At 37.4% G+C, this 19,517-nt stretch overlaps 1 protein-coding gene across 1 annotated transcript; it reads right to left on the minus strand.

Moving 5' to 3' along the window:
- Positions 1 to 16,519: 16,519 nt before the first annotated feature.
- Positions 16,520 to 17,824, minus strand: LOC115693117 (auxin-responsive protein SAUR50). Its single transcript, XM_030620089.2, has one exon. The coding sequence runs from the start codon at positions 17,668 to 17,670 to the stop codon at positions 17,206 to 17,208; it is 465 nt and encodes a 154-aa protein (XP_030475949.1). The 5' UTR covers positions 17,671 to 17,824; the 3' UTR covers positions 16,520 to 17,205.
- Positions 17,825 to 19,517: the final 1,693 nt, after the last annotated feature.

A 19,517-nucleotide genomic window follows, 5' to 3' on the forward strand; every position in this document is an offset into this window, starting at 1 on the left:
TTGAGGGTCTTTAAAATCTATTCTAATTTCGAAATGACATCAGGGTGTATTTGTTTCACTGAAAATTTCATAGCAAAAGGAAAACATTTTCCATAGAAACCATTTTCAAGAAATATAGTTAGTTTTCATTTATTTTGTGGTTTAGGAAAAATGATTTCCTTCTTGTTAGAATGGATAGTCATTTTCTTTCAATCTAAACTTATTATTTTTAGTATATGAAAAACGTGTTCCGTAAATTAATTTGTTTTTCCATCCAAAAACCGGAATGTCGATGAACAATTTCTCGAAAAGAGTTTTCTTTCAAACCAACAGACTGAAAACGGATATCTTTTTCAACATATAATGGACCAGCGATCATTAGGAAGTTGATTTTCTTCTGCCCTTTTTTGTGGTATGAACCTAGATTTCTTACTCCTGTGCTGTGCTTCGGGGATTGAGCCCTGCAAGAGTGAGGACAAACCGAAAAGAACATCCGCGCATAATCATGCACATGTTGATAAGATTAGGTGCCTGATCCCCGTATCTGCTTTACTTTAATTCGTGATTTGTTTGGTGATGGTCGGAGCATGGAGGATCATGGTTTGCTGCTTAATGCCATGTCCGGTACATGTGGAAATTTGGATTACTCAAGGAATAACTGTCTTTGTACTAAACTTTTCATGTCCGGATAGAAACTCCAATCTGGAAACTGGATTTTGCAAGAAGGGTTCGATTTTACTATACTCATAGTCAGCCAGTGTGTCGGAGGGAGGAAGAAAGAAAAAAGGAATCTACTTTTATGAAAATGTCCTTAGTCATGGCTTGGAAAGTGTCACGTGAATCGAACATGTTCATCGAAAATTGATGAAGATTTGGTCGGCCGGTAAAAATCAGGGTCTTATTTGAAACTAAGTTGGTTACTTCATAGCTTTATTCGAGACGAAATCCACTCTGAATACTCTTTGAGAAACAGCTCCACTCCGGACCCTTAATTGAAATTTTGCCTAATTATAAACCAAGAAATGTGTGTTTTGTTACCTATGCGTTTTTCTATCGAGTTATCTAGTAAAGATTAGGATTTTAGTATTTTCTCTCTCCCTCTCTCTTGCAAATCCTATAATATTTACATCCCAAGCATATGCGCAACCATATTTACACTATTCTAAAAGAGCAAGTCAATCACGTTTCAAGATTTGATGCGACTAAAAGTCCATGAATATCAAATGCACAATGTGGTATTCTCTCTCTTTTTCATCAGCCTACAAAGAGAAATGAGTGAATATATATATTTTGGTAAGGTAAGAGAAATGAGTGAATATATTCATATTTGAATAATATCACATTTTGCTAGATTATTTTATTCATATGGTCAGTATGGAAAACAAAATATAAGAGTGAAAATGATTACCATAAAAGTGAAAATGAAAAAGAAGCTAACTTTAGTTGGGGATTTTCTTTGATATTGTTTAAAATAAAGATGGAATTGGAAGGAGGTGACATAAAAGGGAAAAGAAATACACAAAAGGGACAAACTTCAAATATATATATATACTTTAATCTGGACAGATAATCAAGATAAATTCAAGTCTGTACCTATCAACACATTTAGTTGGATTAATTGTCAAACTCAAGCCGGTGGATTATGACTAAAATATAGTTGGACCAATGTTAAACTCAGTAAATAACAAGTTATAACTAGAATATTAATAGCTCTGCAGCACATTAATTATCCGATATGAAACTCTTTTCCTATTCCTCTCACAAACATCAACACAATAAAAAAATTTGACGTCCTTATTAGTTATTTTACCTCGTCACCAACATAGCTAGAAAGGGAGGCTTCATTACATAAGAAATAAAATTTAACTTTTTTAATTTTATTATTATTTTCCCCTAAATCCGTGTACTTCTTTACTTTTAGGTAAGCATGCCACTTCTTTGTCTTACAATTTGTTTTTGTGGGTCAAGGCGTTCTTGCAAGATATAGGGTAAGCATGCTCAATAAAAAATTTCAATTTTTAAACATTGTGCGTTTTTTTTTACACGAACGACATCTATCACCATTGATTTGGATGGTTGGTCAAATTATCAGATTATAACTACTCAATCAATAGTATTTTCGTAAATAAAAACTTGCGATTTGACTAATCTCTACGGATGCACGCAAAGCGTGGCCCCTAAAGGTTAATATGAGTAGGTGATGCTATGACACATGATCTGCTGGATTCAAATCAAGCGTTTAACCAACGAAGATAAGTTGTCTTAAAAATGATTATGCAAGTGTACCTTTATAATAAAACTCCAACGGATAGATAATCTACAAACACAAGCACTGTTTCCTCGGATACCCTTTTTTATTTTCTTGGTTTTGGCCATCTCGGATACCTATTTCGACATGACCATTTCACACCAAATCTGCTGGTCAAACGGTGGAGATTCATGGAGACCAACCAGGCGAAACCCTAGGGACTCTGCTTAATAAAGTTAAAGCACTTTCATTAGTTTAATGTATAAATCACCTACTTCGTTAAACTCAACAGTCAAATCTCATTGCAGGCCGCAGGTAATAATACATGGAGCTGAATTCTAGAAGATAGAAGCCAAAGATTGGTCCAATCACCTTGAAAAGCTATTTTAATCCCTTTTTAAGGTCTTTTTAACTTGTCTTAACCCTATACTTTGTCTGGGGGAATCCAACCGCGCCCTGTTCACAGTGCGCATGAAAAGCGTGCCTAGCAGTCAGCCTGTTGGCATGAAAAGAAGAGAATCTTGAATATTTTATCTTCGCCTTGATCATGATAAACCGTGCTCTCGTTGATCATGTTTTGATATATAACTTTTTGGTGTAAAATCAAGAAAAGTGAGTGAACTAGAAATTCATTTTCCATGTAATTTTAATTACTCAACAAGTATCTACTCTTAGGCACAATCCCATTTCATGTCATTGGCGGTTCGTTTTGGCATGCTCGAGCCGTGTTTGTAGTTCGTGTCTACTTGTGTTAGCATAAAACATCATTTTTATCCTAGTAAAAGCCAATTAATTGGTCATGATATAAAAAAAAAAAACGTGTTAATTCGTGTGCACAATAGGAATTTTTCCGTATCGATAAGGTGTCCGAGATTCTTTGAATTAATAAAACGTTGGGGCCAACTTATTAGGTCGTGTCAGAAGGATTTTCTCTCTGTAATTCGTGTTTTGCATGTGAGATGTCTTTATTATGCAAACATTTTCAGTTTTTCATATCATGGATGACAAGAGGTTCCACGTCTTCATCACTAATGAAAATTATCTGTGAGGATGGATGGAAAGCCCAAACCAAAAGGAAAAACTTGAGAAGGTCCAGCTGCATCCAAGCCCAAATGAATCAACTCAGGAGTCATTAATTAAATTAGAATATTATACTCAAATTACACAACCCTTTAATATTACGGGCCCAGAGGAAAATTGATAGATACAGCCCAGTTTTTACTTATTCACAAAAACTCTTAATTTATTATATGTCCATTGATATATTTTTTGGTCCATTTAAATTAGAAAAACTTTATAAACCTACATCTTTAACGTGTACATTTTTTTTATTTTCTCATATACCATATTAACTCAATAAATTTTCACATAATAACTCATAATATTCCATAAAAGAGAGACATTTTTTGTATGATATATTCCTACTTATTTATTAAGAAATGTAAAAGTGTACCAAAAGTCATAACTTTAATCTACTATTTGTGTATTTTTTAGCCTTAAGTAGCAGAATGTTCCAATAAATTTAAAAATGACATATATTTGAACGATTAATTGTGCTGATTCTTAAGGCTAGCCTTCTTTAAATTAGATTAAAACGTCCAAACCAAAATATAGCGATGTGCCTCCACAATTTTCAACACTTAGAGATTGGTTTGATGTTTCGGCCCAGAGAAAAGTCCAAAGTTTCAATTACATCGAACCGGGCTAGAAGCCTACGAGCCTCTCTCTTCGTAGGCAGCATTTCTTCATATGGAGCATCAGCATCATCTTAGAAAGACGAGTCATCCACGCACTAAGGAAGAGATTGCCAAGAAATTACTTCTTTGTGACTAACTAGATCGGTATTACACTTAAAGAAAATTAACCTAAAACATATATCTAATTAGGAGTAAACGTGGCAAAAATGTAAGAGTAACCAATGTCGCGCCGCGCTTTTTTTCGGGGGGCTTTCGGGGGTTTGCGCGCTAAGGAGGTATTTCCATACAAGGGTCTCTCCCAGACCATACCTCACGTGACAGTGGATGGTAATTTTCCTATTTGATCTAAGTTTTCGATTTTGGAGTCGCCACTAGTCATTATTGGTAGGTAGACTAGAAACCTAATCGGGGTACGGGAGAAATACCACAATTCTACGAACCATAGATTCTGAGTACGGAAACTTGATTACGCTAATGATCCCAAATTGAGATCTCTAACGCCCTTTCGGTACCTAAGAACGATACGGTGTCTAACGTGTCATGCAAGTTTCCGAGGCTTACCCACTAATCTTATTCATTCTAATCGCAGGGAAAATCAATCAAGAATTAAATGCATAATCAAGGCCAATCAAACCAAACAATCCTAAATTGTCTCTAAAAATGAAAATCAATCAAAACATCCAAACCTTAGTGAAGCTCTAAAGGCTTGTTCATTTCATGATTTGCGTATTTTTTAGGGTTTTAGGGTTTTTTAGGGATTATAACCCCTGAATTTGAGGTTTTCTAAAAATGCCACTTGGACACTAAAAAAAAAATCAAATTTCACTTTCTAAAGTTGGCCACAGTGTTTTTGAACCATTCTGTGAATTTTTGAATTTTTTGATTTTTTTTTTGGAAATAGAATTTCTGAGAATTTCATTAACTGAGAATTGATTTATATAATTTTCAGAAAATTTTTATGAATTTTCGAATTTTCCAATTTTTTTAGATTTTCTGAATTTTTTTACATTTTTTATTTGTATTTTCTGAATTTTTTTGAATTTTATGAACTTTCTAAAATTTTTGAATTTTTACAAAATTTCTGAAAATTTTTATTTTTCTATGAATTTTCCGAAATTTTTTATGTTTTCCAAATTTTTTCTGAATTTTTATTTATTTTGTTGATTTTTTTTGAATTTTTTGAATTTTTTAAATTTTTTAATGATTTTTTAAATTTTTTTAGATTTTTTTATTGATTTTTTTTATTTTTTAATTTTTATTTGAATTTTCCCGCTGGGATGGTGAACCGGACCGGCCCGGTTCAACCCGGTTCGGTTTGGCCGAATCGGGTTTCGCCGGCGCCGGCGTCGATCACCTCCTCCGGTGGGCACGACGCCAGAAACGGCGCCGTTTTGCCCTTTGTTCTCTGAGGCATTTGGTCGAGCGATTGTTGGGCATGATTTTATATTGAACATTTTCGAGGCCGCCGATTTGAGCTCGTCGCCGACGAGCCTCCGGCAACCTTTTGATTGATTTTCTGATTCTGTGTTTCCCTCTCATCACCATCTATCAACTTCATCTTACAAACTTGTCATTGGATCATCGCCGGCCGGCGAAAAACCGATCGGAAAATGCCAGTCTGCTACTGACCTAAACCATACTCATCAGAAGTTTTAAATCTCAACTTTACTCGCCCTAATCGTCTAAATCGTTCAAAACTATTAACAAAACATCAAACAAGGATCAAGGAAGACTGATTTGGGTGGCCTAAGGCCACGGCGATACTCCGGCGATGCCTCCTGAACTCCGGCGATGCTTCCCGAACTCCGGCGAGGTGGTTTAATGGGCAACCGAGACATTTTATGCATGTTTTCCAATCAAAAATGCAATCAAACAAAGCAAAACACGATTAAAACACGTTTTAGACACCTAATATAATAAAATCATAGAGAAACATGCACGAACAAACCAAAACATTTTTCTGGAATTCTGTAAAAACGTGATCACGAGCGATGTTTACCTACTTCGTTCGAGATTGAAATGTTGTCCTCGGGCTAATCAGTCACTGTGGAAGTCTTCCTTGACACTTGAGCTTCGAGACGATGGCTTTGGACTCGCCGAAGAGACCTTGGATGCTTCTGCCGAGACCGATTTGTAGGCGTTCGTGATCAGCTCCAACTCTGGTTCGCCGGTGAGGAAACTCACCGACGAGACCGATTTACCAATGCTTTTCCGACTGGAAAAGCACTGATCGCTCGGCCTCAGGGAGTTTCTATCCACTTCTCTCGCTAGTTTTTTCTCTTTCACGTCCGTTCTCTCTCTTTTTTCTCTCTGGCATTTCACCGAGCACCCTCCTTTCAATGATCAGTTTTTTCTCTTGTTTTTATTGCTCAATTTCCCGCCCAAAGTTTGTTATTTACCGGCCTTGAATCGGTTAGATCGAATCTCCAATGTCAGCTGGTGATTATCCAGCTGGATTTGGAGTTTAACACGTGCTTAATCGTTCTAGGTAAGTCGGTAAAGTCACGGGTTTGAATCGTTTTTTTTTCTGGGTTTAGAACTTTCTGGGTGAGTTGGGTGAAGAAGAAGACCAACCCGGGTCGGGTCGGGTTGACCCGGTCGACCCGGCGGACCCGAGTTGGTCTAAATTCGCAAATTAAGCTCGATTTTGACCCAATTTTTAAAATTGAATCCTTATCACATTTTGAACCCAAATATGTGATTCTCCCCAATTTTTGTCATAATCATGTCCAAGATTTTCAAATTTTTATACTCGGGTTGGTGAGGTTTTATTCAATTCAATGCCTTAATGACCTGATTAGGCAAAATTAGTGCCAAAATTGAATTACCCACATCAGATTAACCCTAGAAATGATAGTCTCATGGTTCGACAATTTCGAATTGGACACGATTCCCAATTTGGGCTCAAAATTCGTAATTTTCAATTGAATTTTGGGGTTTTCTGATTTATTTAACAAATTGTGCAATTGGAGCAACCATCATGCAATTCAAGGTTCCAGAATCATTTGTTGTGAAGACACTATGACTTAAAAATGACTAGAAAAGATTTAATTGCATTATTGGTTCAATTCGGGTTTGATTTTGCCCAATTTTGGAAAAAAACACATACCCGATTGAGATTTTTTTCAAAATTGATGATGCATTAATAAAATTGGATTTAAAATAAAACTAATGACTATTTTTATGGAATTTTCTGATTCCATTTGCTATTTTTCTTTATTTTTTCACTTATTTTGACTAAAAGAAATTAAAGAAAAATACAGGAAAATGCAAAAAAATTTATTTTTGGTTTAGAAATAGGTTTCTAGGCTTGGCCAAGGTTCCTAATCCTAATTTTAAGATTTTTTGAAAATAGGAAAAAAAAATGAGCTAAAAATCAAGTGTCAACAACCAATAGCAAGTGAATTTTCACCTTGTGCAAGGCCTAAAAACAGAGGTTCAAGTCGAGAAATGTTAGGTGGCTCCAGCCTCTAGCATGACAAGTGATTCGATCGATTCTAGAAAATGAAATCAGAAATTGAATTGGTTCCTAATTTCTTTTGTCAAAAGAAAATTTCATTTATTTGTTAGGATCAAATATGAGAGGAACATAGCTTTCAAGAAAATCAAATCCCGAAGAGCTACAAAAAAGAAAAAACAAATCCCAAAAAACAAAAAGAAAAAAAGAAAAAACAAATCCCAAAAAACAAAAAGAATAGACAGTATTCTATAAGCTTGCTCTCATCCCAAAATAATAGATCTGTCACAACATCAAAAAACAATTGGGGGCTAATCATTGGAGTCATCAATGATAGGCAAACGACGAGACCTTTCCTCCAGAAACTATAACTTGCAGTGCTCTTCTAGTTTCGGCATCCGTAACACCATCACCATACGGAGACGCGACAGCAACAACATGTTGATGGATGCAAAGTTGCTTGGTGCATCGGGTGTATTTGTCTTCAAGTGGGAGATTGTTGGAGGATGAAGCCAAATATTGTTATTAAGGGCTTTTTTGTCTTTTCTATTAATTTTGCTTTTAGGTTAAAAGCTACGCTTTATATATCAGCTATTGATAGAAGTTAGCCGTCAAGCGTTGAGAAGAAAATAGAGAGAAAAGAAAAGAGAGAAGAAAAAAGTGAGTTTTTTTTCTTTGTGAGTGTTCTCAATCTCTTTGTGCTTCGATCTTGAGAGAATATCATAATTGTATTCCTACTTTCTTCGAAATCTAGTGGATTCGCAGAGTGCCTCTGCGCGGAGACGTAGCCCAAGTTTGGGTGAACTTTAATAACAAATTTTCTGGTGTGTTCTTTCGATTCTGTTCTTTTATTATTATATTCTGCTAGTGAGGATCGTTTGTTTGGGTTATTTTCTGGAATTGGTGCACGATTCCCAACATGTGCAACCCCAATTTTCAACACTTACAGATTGGTTTGATGTTTCGGCCCAGAGAAAGTCCAAAGTCTCAATTAGATCGAACTGGGGTAAAAGCCTACGAGCCTCCCTTCATATGCGGCATTTCTTCATATGGAGCATCAGCATCATCTTAGGATTCTATTAGTAATACACATTACGACAATTATACGGTAAGAAATACGGATGGGTATGTATCATCATTTTTCTCAAAAGTATGTGTCGAAAGGTTAGGTGTCATTGTTATAGAATTTGAAAAACTGACAAGACAACTTAAATTTCAAGAAATTATTAAAAGTATCGTTTCTAATATTCTAAATTTGTCACTAGCTTTGTCCCGTTCAATGAGAAATCAAAAGATATCATGCTTATTTATGTTAACTTGATACCATAACATCATATTTTTTTCTAATATAAATTTCAGTTGACATGTTACATCATCAATCAACTAATGGAAAACTACTAAATAAGTTACATATGCGTTTTATACGCTTATAAGTCAGTTTTACTTTTACAAAACAAGTACTTTACCCTAAGTTCATAATACATGTGGGCAACGAAAGTCTTATCGAACACGCCTGTAGGTGCATTATATGCAAAAGCATGAGTATTTTGTGGTAAGGTGGTTTGATAATCCTTTAATCTTTTTTAGCGTGTTGCATCAAATGTTATCATTTGTCAATTTTGCACACCTGATATACCTCAACCTACTTGGTTCTATCAAAGACAAGTGATCCACGCACATATGATGAGATTGCCAAGAAATTACTTCCTTGTGAGTAACTAGACCGTTAACTATGACAAAATTAACCTAAAACATCCAATCTGATTAGGAGTAAATGTGCCAAAAATTTAAGAAAAACCAATGGTAGGTGATTTTTCACTTTTTGCAAGGTCTAAAAAAAAGGTTCAATTTGAGATGCACATGTGAGTTGAGTTAGAGAAGTTACATATCGGAGAATTGGTGTGATATGTAGAACTTAATATATCATAGTTGGCCCATAGCTCACTGGCTTAAACTTTTAAGTAAGTGTGGGTTCAACTGGATATGTTGACTTGCTTGAACCTGGACTCTCCCTTGGCGATCTCTTCAAGCGAAGGTATCGGACTTTTGCTGCGCACTCCCAAAAAATGGTATCATAGTCGATGGTAGATTAGTGGTCCCCTCAATCTGTTTTCATGTTTAGTGAATATCTCGATAATGAATCCGGTGTTCAACGCGGTTTTCAGGCGATGGGCATTGTCACATAGTAGCGCGGTCCCGATGGCAGCCTTCATGGTTCGATCTAGAGAAAGAGACCGAGGATAAAGGTAGGCATTCTTGGAGATCCAAGTTGAGATATGTTAATGCAAAATAATACATAATTAAGGGAAGCAGACCTAACACTGAGCTCACACGTAAGGGAGGAGATTGTTGAGAAGCATGTGAGTTATGTTAGAAAAGTCTCACATCGGAGAATTGGTGTGGTGTAAAGCAATTAATATATCATAGTTAGCCCATAACTCATTAACTTAAATTTCTGAGTAAATGTGAATCTAACTGAATATGCTGATGGGCTTAGACTTGGGCTCTCCTTTAGCGATCTTCTCGAGTGAAAGTATTGACTTCTACTTTCCGCTCCCAACAAGCTCCAGCCTCAAGCATGACAAGTGATTCGATCAAGTCTAGAAAATGAAATCAAAAATTGAATCGGTTACTTTTTTTATTTTTGATCAAAAGAGAATTACATTCATTTGTCAAGATCAAACATGAGAAGAATACAGCTTCCAAGTAAAGCAAATCCCAAAGAGTTGCAAAACAAAGCGAAACCTAGAAAACAAAAGAGTATCGCTCACATTCTATAAGCAAGCTCTCATCCCAAAAGACTAGATTTGTCACAGCATCAAAAAATAATCGGCGACTGATCACTGGAGTCGTCAGTGATGAGCACACCTGAGATTTTCCCCTCTGGAAACTATAGCTATGTGCACCTAATTTCAGCGCCCTCAACACCATCGCCATATGGAGACAATAACAATAGCAACATATGGTGACATCCAAATACTAAAGCTGTTGTCCAACTTCCGAAAAGCGATGAATGATGGGTGGATTTCAGCCTAATTCGAATAAATTTATTATGAAAAAACCAAAAAGAAAGAAAGAAAGTTGAAGCATCAATCTCCTACTTTAGAGGCTTTAAGCTCCAAGGAATAAAATCGAGAACATTTGATTCCCACTTTCACTAGTCTCACTATGTCAAGTAGCCATCACTCTTTTCTTGAGCTCCGTTTACTCCAAAAATGAATATTTCGAAAAATATTTTCCTAAAACTCAATCACTTTTATCGCTTAAAATAATTAATCAATAAATAAATATATTTATTATCAACAATAATTTATAACTAAGTATTTTCATAAATAATAAAAATATTTTTTATTTATTCATTTTTCTAAGCAAGCAAGACTCATTTTTCGCAAAATAAATGAACCTCGATGCATGTCAAGGTTAAAAAACAAACCCATAAAACCTAGGTCTCAAGCCGCTAATTGAGACATGCTTTTTCCTTTTCGGGGCACGACAGTCAGGGGGTCATGTCGTGTGATTTCCTATGAATTTTTTTTTCTGGTCAAATCCTAGGAGCAAGTTTTTTTTTGGTCAAAATCCTAGGAACAAGTTACAACCTTGTCTTTTTCTCTTCTTTTTTCCTGTCATTTTCAAGGAATACTTTCTTTATTTATTCGCGGTGGACCGATACTGTTGTGTTCGTCCAACAAAAAGGAGGAAAATTTTCTTTATTGGGCGTACGCTGTCTCTATTTCTTTAGGCATCTGTCCTCCTTTTCTGCTTCTGAATATTTCCTCTTTGCTAGATACGTGTCTTGGAGTGCTTTGTTCTTTAGATTATAACTTTTTCAAATTTTTAGGGTGAGAAATCGGAATTTTGTTTAATTTTGGACTAGAGTTGAACCCCTTTGATGCACGAGACATCCCAAGAAATGATAAATAAGATAATAAATTTATAACGTCTCTAAAATTCACATATTTTAAATATGTCTTGCAATTTTGGGAATAAAGTTTTCTTTTGAATTATTGTTCAACTACAAATCTTACTCTCTTTTTTTTTTTGATAACCCAGGGAACCCCCGCACGGCCGACAGCCGGGAAGTAAACCCTGGGGGCGACACGTGCTAGCCACCACACACGTGCACCGGTTAAGTTACCCTGCGGCGTCCGGGATTTGAACACTCAACCTTTTGCGAGAGGAAGAGTGCCCTTTCCAACAGCGCCACCCAGGCGGGTGGTCTACAAATCTTACTTTTGACATCCTTTTATCATAAACTAGCGATTCACTTCAAATAAGGATAAAAAAAGATATTCTTGAGTTTTAATCTAGTCATTATGAAAATTGAACTAAACTTTCAACCAAAAAATATTGCACCGGATAAGGTTATCCATATTCTAATATAAAAATAAAATAAAATTCACAACTATGCTAGTACTTTTCAAACTCTTATTTTCTAATTTTTCCATCATATATACATTTTAACTAAATTTTACTTTTAAAAACTTACATGCTGCCTCTTGAGCGTTTAACCTTAAGCATTTTCCTTTTGTTTAACTTTATAAAGGAATTTCTTTCTTAGTAATTAAACACAAATATGGGTCCAACACATTCATAGAAATAACACAAGTGATAACATTCTAAGAGATCATAATTGACAACAGTTATATGTTAAATTGATTAAAGTAATAAACGTAAAAATACCGATACGGTAATAAAACACATAGCTCAAGGTATGTCCACACAAAGCGCACGCTTTTTAATTGATTAATGACTAGACAAGAAACATTTATCTCTCAATATGACTATATATAATTCGTATAAGTATGAATACATGACCGTTGAGAAGATTAAATCTTTTATTTTAAGTGAAATACTAATGTGATAATTCACTTTTGGTGTGTTTTGAAAGATTAATTCACAAAGTTAAATTTGAAATACTTCGCCAGCTAAAATCATTTCAATGATACTCTTTATTATTTTCTCTCAATCGGCAAGAAAAAACATTATTATTTCACTTTTCATTCAATTTATTATGCGGTGCTCTTTCTTGTATGTAATGATAATAAAATATTAATTAAGTCAATTATGTTGAATTCTTTCGCCCCCTCTCCATTAAAACTCTTGAAGAATTTTAAGCATGTGTCATGCTAAGTGCTAATTGAAGAATTTTAGAGGAGTTAAACGGGGATAACAAAATACAAGCCGAAGGACTAAATTGTATGAACTTTCTATGACTCTTAAAATTGAAGGGGCAAAGTGAAACTTCCCATGGAGTTTGAACCTTTCTTTTTAACCTATATTTACATAGTCTTCATCCGGACTTCGAGATGTTAAAATAAGAAAGTATTTCAATCCTGAAAAATAAATACCGAGGAGGGATTGGGGGTATACAGGTAGACCGGTCGCCGGATTGTTAAACAAAGTGTTGTAGCCTGCGCAAGTGAAAACAACCATCTTTGGTGAGGTAAACCTAACCAAACACCAAGGATCCAAGGTCGCCCCGGTAAGGTTAAGAACTACATTGTATTATCTTTTCGAAGTCTGGAGTTTAATTTCATAGTCACGAGAGAATCTAATAATAACAAAACTTTAAATCACATGCTTCATCAGTTGCAGCTCAAGAACTTCTCATATGGTTCCATATGTCTATTAATTTCTTCTGTGAAGATGCAAGACTTATTAGATCGTTCATAAAAAAATAGAGAGGCTCACATAGTGTCCGGATTATGGAAACAGATGTTACATGGTATTTAGTCATGATCCATAAAAAAAATTAAAATAAATAATTCATCACTTTATATAAGAAATCCCAGCCTAATCCGGCGATTTCACATAATATCTTTTTCTGTTTTTTTGTTTGTTTTAAACTTCTTTTGTTTTTGATCTTTTGGGGGCATCAGATGGCCAAATACTATGAACACAGTCCAGGAAACATAGCAAATGAAAAGTCTCTGGATTAGTCAAAGGCCCATCATTTGAGATGCCATGATTGGCTTATCAGCACGCCTCTCTCTCTCTCTCTCTCTCTCTCTCTGATACAAACAATATGATGAGTCCAACATGATTAAATATTTATGCAAAATTTAACCCCACCATCAATTGGAAATAAAAAGTACAAATTCTGTGTCACAAAATTCAACCGAAAAATTTGATCTCATAAGAGAAGTAAAGCCACGTGTATACAAAACCATATGAACGAACAAAAATAAATCGGGATGAAATTAGCTCCGATACCATTTATGTTAAATGGGTCCCAACCCAAAAACATAAGACCTTACAAGTGAGGAGATACGTTTGTTTCCCGAAAAATAAACAAATCGAAAAATATTTTTTTAGAAATGATTCATTATATCGCTTATAAATATGAATAAAAGCAAAAAATTTCATCGTGTACAAAAGTTTTTAGATATAAATTATTTTCGATAATAAAAAAATTTATTGACTAATTATTTTAAGCACTATAAACGATTATATCTAAAAAAATTTAAATAATTTATTTTTCGTGAAATAAATGTAACTTAAATAGCATACAATATTTAAGGCCCAATTCAAAAAAAAAAACCCCAAACTTTACACTTTGTCCCAATTATACCCTGAACTTTTTTTTGTCTCAAGAAAAACCTCAAACTTTTCTCTGAGTTCCAAATCTACCCTACCGTTATAACTCCGTCCAATTAACGTCAGAAAAAAAAAAAAAAAAAAAAAACAGAACAGCAGCTGCGGCGTGGCCAAGCCTTCGCCGGTGGCCGCCGAGAATGAGCGGCGGCCTCGCTCGGGCCTTCCCGAAGGCCGGCGACCCTCGCCGCCCCGGCGAGTCGCCGGCGAGGGCTGTGCCCCGATCTGGGGGCGGGGCGCGACCTCGCCCCGGATCGAGGCGGAGGCCTCGCCGGCGATCTCGCCCGGCCGGCTGAGGGTCGCCGACCCAGAGCGAGGCCTCGCCCGGGCCTCCCGAAGGCGGCGACCTCGCCGGCGGATTGCGTGCCTCCCAACGGGGCGAGGTCGTGCCCTCCCCCAGATCGGGGCCCGCAGCCCTCGCGGCGACTCGCCCGGGCCGCGAGGAGGTCGCCGCCTTCGGGAAGGCCCAGCGAGAGGCCGCCGCTCCTTCCCTATGGCCGTGGCGACGGCCACCTGGCGAAGGCTGCTCGCCACGCCGCACCGCCTTTCTTTTTTTTTTTTTTTTTTTTTCTCGACTTTAATTGGACAGAGTTATAACGGTAGGGTAGATTTGGGACTCGGAGAAAAGTTTGAGATTTTTCTTGAGACAAAAAAAAGTTCAGGGTATAATCGGGACAAAATGTAAAATTTGGGGTTTTTTTTGGAATTAGGTCCAATATTTAATATGCAAGCAAAGTGAATACTCTAGTATCTTGACCATTTCAGCTGCAGGTCAAGAAAGAAAGCTTTAGCGTAGAGGAAAGAGAAGAGGGAAAAGTCAAAGAAAGGTTTTCATCATTTGTGAGCACGAGGACGATGTCTGACAGACTGACACCCCACTTTTTTTCCCGCATAAAGCACCTCCCTCTTTTTTAAATTTGTTGCTCAGAAACAATAATGACCTGAAAGTCATGTTGAATCCCTTTTTATTTTATTTTATTTTATTTTTATAAATATATTCCATTTGGGTGAAAAAAATCCGGTTTCTCATTCAAACTTTTGAACTGCTCCGTTTGAAAAGAAGATGGAAGGCGCGTTATTTTACTCTTCACCAAAGCAAATATTCTTTTCTGCTAAAAATTTTAAGATATATATTTAAATTTTATTTAATTATAATAAAAAAATTATCATATTTATATGTTTGAAATGTATCGGGTTTTTCAGATTTAAAAAGTTAAAGTATTTGCACCGCAAGATTGCATACAATGAAAGTATTTCATGTGATTTTAGGTTTTACGTACAGAAATAAAGTAAAAAACAAAAGTTTATTTAGCCACGTATTACGTCTAGAGATTATGGCTAGGAGAAAATTAAAATATTCTTTTTCGATAAGTAAAGTTTGAATGACATAAGGCTGAAAATAGATAGATAATTATGAAGCTCAAGATATTAACTCCAAAGGGCTAGAGAACTTTCATATAGGTCTACATATGAATAGGATACAGACTAGGTTAATTAGTTTGCAAGACGCTCTAGTTATGTAATTTCAAGCTCAACTTAATCAAAAACTCGAGCTATTTAAACTCATCTTCACAGAAAATTGGAATTAAATTTGAGAAATTAACAAGTTACATTCTGTAAAATAGTTCATAAGTAAATAACATGTCCATATCCTGTCTTTAGAAAACAACAATCCATTTCAACCTCAGATTTTGCACAACCAAACCTTCAAGCCCATTTAGGGAAAATTGAGTTCGTCCTGATTAAGAAGAACTCGAACCTAGCTTGGCTCAATTCAGGTTTTGATTCTCACTTTAGAACTACCATTTGATCCAAGAACTAGACTAACCGAGTTAGTTCCGGGGCTAAAAACGGACCACCCAATCGGTTGTAGTATGGAGCCGCTCCTTATATTGGTCTAAAAATAACACATTTACCTTAGCCATTGGATCCTATCCTCTTTAGATCTTGTGTCCTTATAATCGAGCCTCTAGTTAGTTATGTCCCTCTTATACTTACTATAAATTTTGAAACTAAAAGAAAAAGATAATAATACGAAAAGAATGATCTATTTTAGATAAAATCAGAATTTGATCGATTCAATTCCCAATTTCAAGCTCCCTTGAGTTGATCCTCTCGGACACATTACATGTGAAGTATATCCATTCAGAAGATGCACGATCCTCTTTAACTTTTACGTACGGTAACATCGATTCCATTAGTCTCGACTCACAAATGTGGCTTCCTAATGATAATGGAAGACTATATGAACAATCGATCTACCCAAAAGAGACTTCCAGTCTTCAAAATGAACGAGAAAGCATCAATTTCTTTTCGACAAAAGAACAGAAAAGAGCACAAGAAAAGGGCATCAGGCGAAACAGTGCACAGTGGCTGCCCTTTCGAAAAAAACAAAAAACAAAACACAAAAATTTCCCTTGGTTTCACGTGGTTTGCTGCCACCACGCAAGTGCACGAAGGCTTTTTTTTCCCCTTATTTTCTCGATAATTAAAATATGCTTGTGCCAATTATTCACATTAGCTGTTCATGGAGAATCACAATCATTCACTCCGAAAATTTCCCAAATTTCCCATTAATCAATCAATAAATTGCATAATTTACAAAATTAAAGACAAAAGATCCATATCAATAGCTTCTCGGACCTCATCTTCGCTTGATTCAGCTCGAATTGCAGCTTCTATCGTGCCTCGCCGGACATTGCCTCCGCTCCGGTGCGAACTCGGGACGACTAGGTGGGACGCGGTCTATCTCCACTCGTTTCTTTGCCATCTCCATTAGGAATTCTCATCCGGAGCAACTCTTTCGCATCCGACCCCCCTCTCTCGATCTCGACCCGAATATAATCACATTACAATTATTCCCCCAAAATTAAGGGGAAATAAAAGAGAAAAAAAATATCAAAGTTTCTTAGAGAAAAAAAAAAAGTGTAAACCCCCAACCTCAGCCACCTTTACTCGGTCAACTCGTGTTCCAAACCGGAGCGGGGATATCCTTGCTCGGACCAAGTCGAACCCGGGCCGGAGCTGCCGCATTCCGCTTCGCCGCCATTTCCGAGCACCAGAGCTCGAGGAATGCTCGGCATACAAGTCGTGTTTACTCGAACCGATTTGCGATATCATACGCGACCTGCGATCGCCCGTCGTCCCTGCATGAGCGCCGAGACGACGACGAGGCGATCGTTCGTGGCATCGGTCCCTCGTAAACGCTTTGTATGTCCCTAGCGGGGGATTCACCAGATGGTCTTCTCGGCGAGCCCGTGGAGCAGCGGCCGGGACTCGGGCCAGAAGTCGAGGCGGCCGGCGTGGCAGTAGTGCCGCTGGAAGTCCTCGAGGTTGGCGGACCGGGCGTGGCAGTCGGGCCGGGAGACGAAGCGGAGGACCTCCTCGAAGAAGGACTCGTCGCAGGGGATGGTGAGGGGCCCGTGGTTGGCGAACCCGTACTCCTCCTCCGCCTGGACGAGGAGCTTCCGGAAGATGGGGTGGTTCAGGTGCGTCGCCCGCACCACGAACCGCCGGCACCCCTCCCCCACGCACACTACCACGTGACCCGCCGGCACATCGGACGGGACGCGGGCCCCCCCTCCGATGGCGGTGGCTGCGGAGGACGCCCGCGCCTTGCTCCGCCACCGCCGCAGCATCTGCCGCAGCCTCACGATGTGGCGGATCTTGCTGCATTTCCCGATTCCGGCCGACATTTTCTCCCCCGGAAAGTGATGGAAAGTTCTCTGGTTTTCCCGGGAATCTCGTCTGCAGGAAGGTCTTGCTTCTGGGTCGTCTTCTTCTTCTTCTTCTTCGTCGTCGTCGGATCTGGTTAACGTCGGAGTGATTAGAGAGAGAAATTCGATGAGGGTTTCGTGGAGTGAGAGCGGGAGGGCGTTTTATAAGGGTGGGATTCCGGAATTGCCCTCGAGCTTTGCGGGAAATTACGAGATTCTATGTGGGGTCGGGCCAGTGTCGAAGGGCAGTGATTGGACAGATTATGGGTGGGATTTTGCTTTGGACTAGGACTTCGATTGTTCGTATGCGCATGGAGGAGGTTAAAAAATGATGTGATTTGGTGAGAGGAACACGGTTAATTGCTCCACATTGAATGTGGATTCTATTGTTACTTTGAGAATTCTTCTTGCTATAACGGGAAGAAAATCTACCACGCCTCTTGCTTTTTAGTCACAATCGCAAAGCTTCTGATTTTCGGGTCTCGAATTATTCTGTTCATTAATCTTGTGAGATTTTATAAAATCGCTGCTAATTGTTCGAAAAGTAAGCTATTAAATGAAGGTGTAATTTGATATTTAAATATTCAAACACTGTCCATTATGCTTAGTCGGGACTTTGACTTATTATTGAGCGTGAAAATATATAATAGGGGGGTAAATAAGAGGTTTGGAAAAAAATTTAAACACAAGACCTCCTGCTCTAATATTATGTATCACTATTTGGACAACCCAATGGAAGAAATAACAAAGGTGAAACATGATATGGAGTCAACACATTAGACGAGCTCGGTTGGAACTATTCTGCAATTGACTCCATATCAATTGGGTGGTTTAACGGTTAAATATTGTAACAAATCTCAAAGGCACAATGGAGAGCAAGCATGAGCGTGTGTGGTCTGGTATCGAACTGTAATATCTTACGAAAGAGTCTATGTGGATTCACAATATGAAGACATCAAGAGAATTCGGGGATTTGACTTAGAAAACCAACGATAGAGATTTTCTTCCCCTCCTCAACAAGCGCAAACAAGTCCATGCTTTAGCTATTCACTCGGGGCTCTCGCTCACGTGTTATCTAACTCACGAGATTAGTAGGGTATTTTCATGGGTTATGAGAATTACATTTCCAAAATCGGTTGGCATACCTAATGTAATTTATGCCCTAGGTAGCTTATCATGCAAGAATATCTGCCGTTGGTGGATGTGAATTGGCCGGTTAATCGAGTACATTCATGATCGATAGCGTTGAAAAATCTACATTGGAGTAAATCCACCTACCAAGGACAATAGTTGACCCGACGACCCAAGAGTAATGGTGACGTGACACGTTGGTCGCCACAAAATGTTGGGCGATATGATTTTTTACCTGGTTAATTAGTTGAATTCTCCTGCCCTTCTCTTCTATATTTAGTTCAGATTTCATAATCAGGGTTGAGAAAGTTGGTAACATCTTTAGGTTGATGATGAGTCCTCCTTTTAAGAGAATATAAAGATATTCCCAAAACTAGGGTATGTTAACAAGTTTTCGTTAGCACAGATACAATCTTAGACCTGATTACTAAAAGGGACTGTCAATTCGAACCGTCTTAACATTCGTATAATAATGATTGTGAGTAAATATTTTTCATATATTTTAATTGGTTCTTTAAATTGTCTTTCATATTCCCTTCAACCTTTCATATTTCGGACCATATATAGTGTAGAATAGTTTAATTCCTCGAGGAAAAAAAGAGTTAACATCTTAAAAACTAGAGAATTTCCTTAATTGGATGCTTAACAAGTGCGTATTCTTTAACGAATTGCCTTGATAAAGTACACCTTTTATT

This window comes from Syzygium oleosum, unplaced genomic scaffold, assembly GCF_021117445.2.
Source record: "Syzygium oleosum isolate NSW1041296 unplaced genomic scaffold, Sole_v2.1 Sole_v2.22, whole genome shotgun sequence".
Classification (NCBI taxonomy): Eukaryota; Viridiplantae; Streptophyta; class Magnoliopsida; order Myrtales; family Myrtaceae; genus Syzygium; species Syzygium oleosum.

Bases quoted from the DNA above. Each gene is read 5' to 3' on its own strand.
- LOC115693117 (XM_030620089.2), bottom strand. From the start codon at position 17,670: ATGTCGGCCGGAATCGGGAAATGCAGCAAGATCCGCCACATCGTGAGG.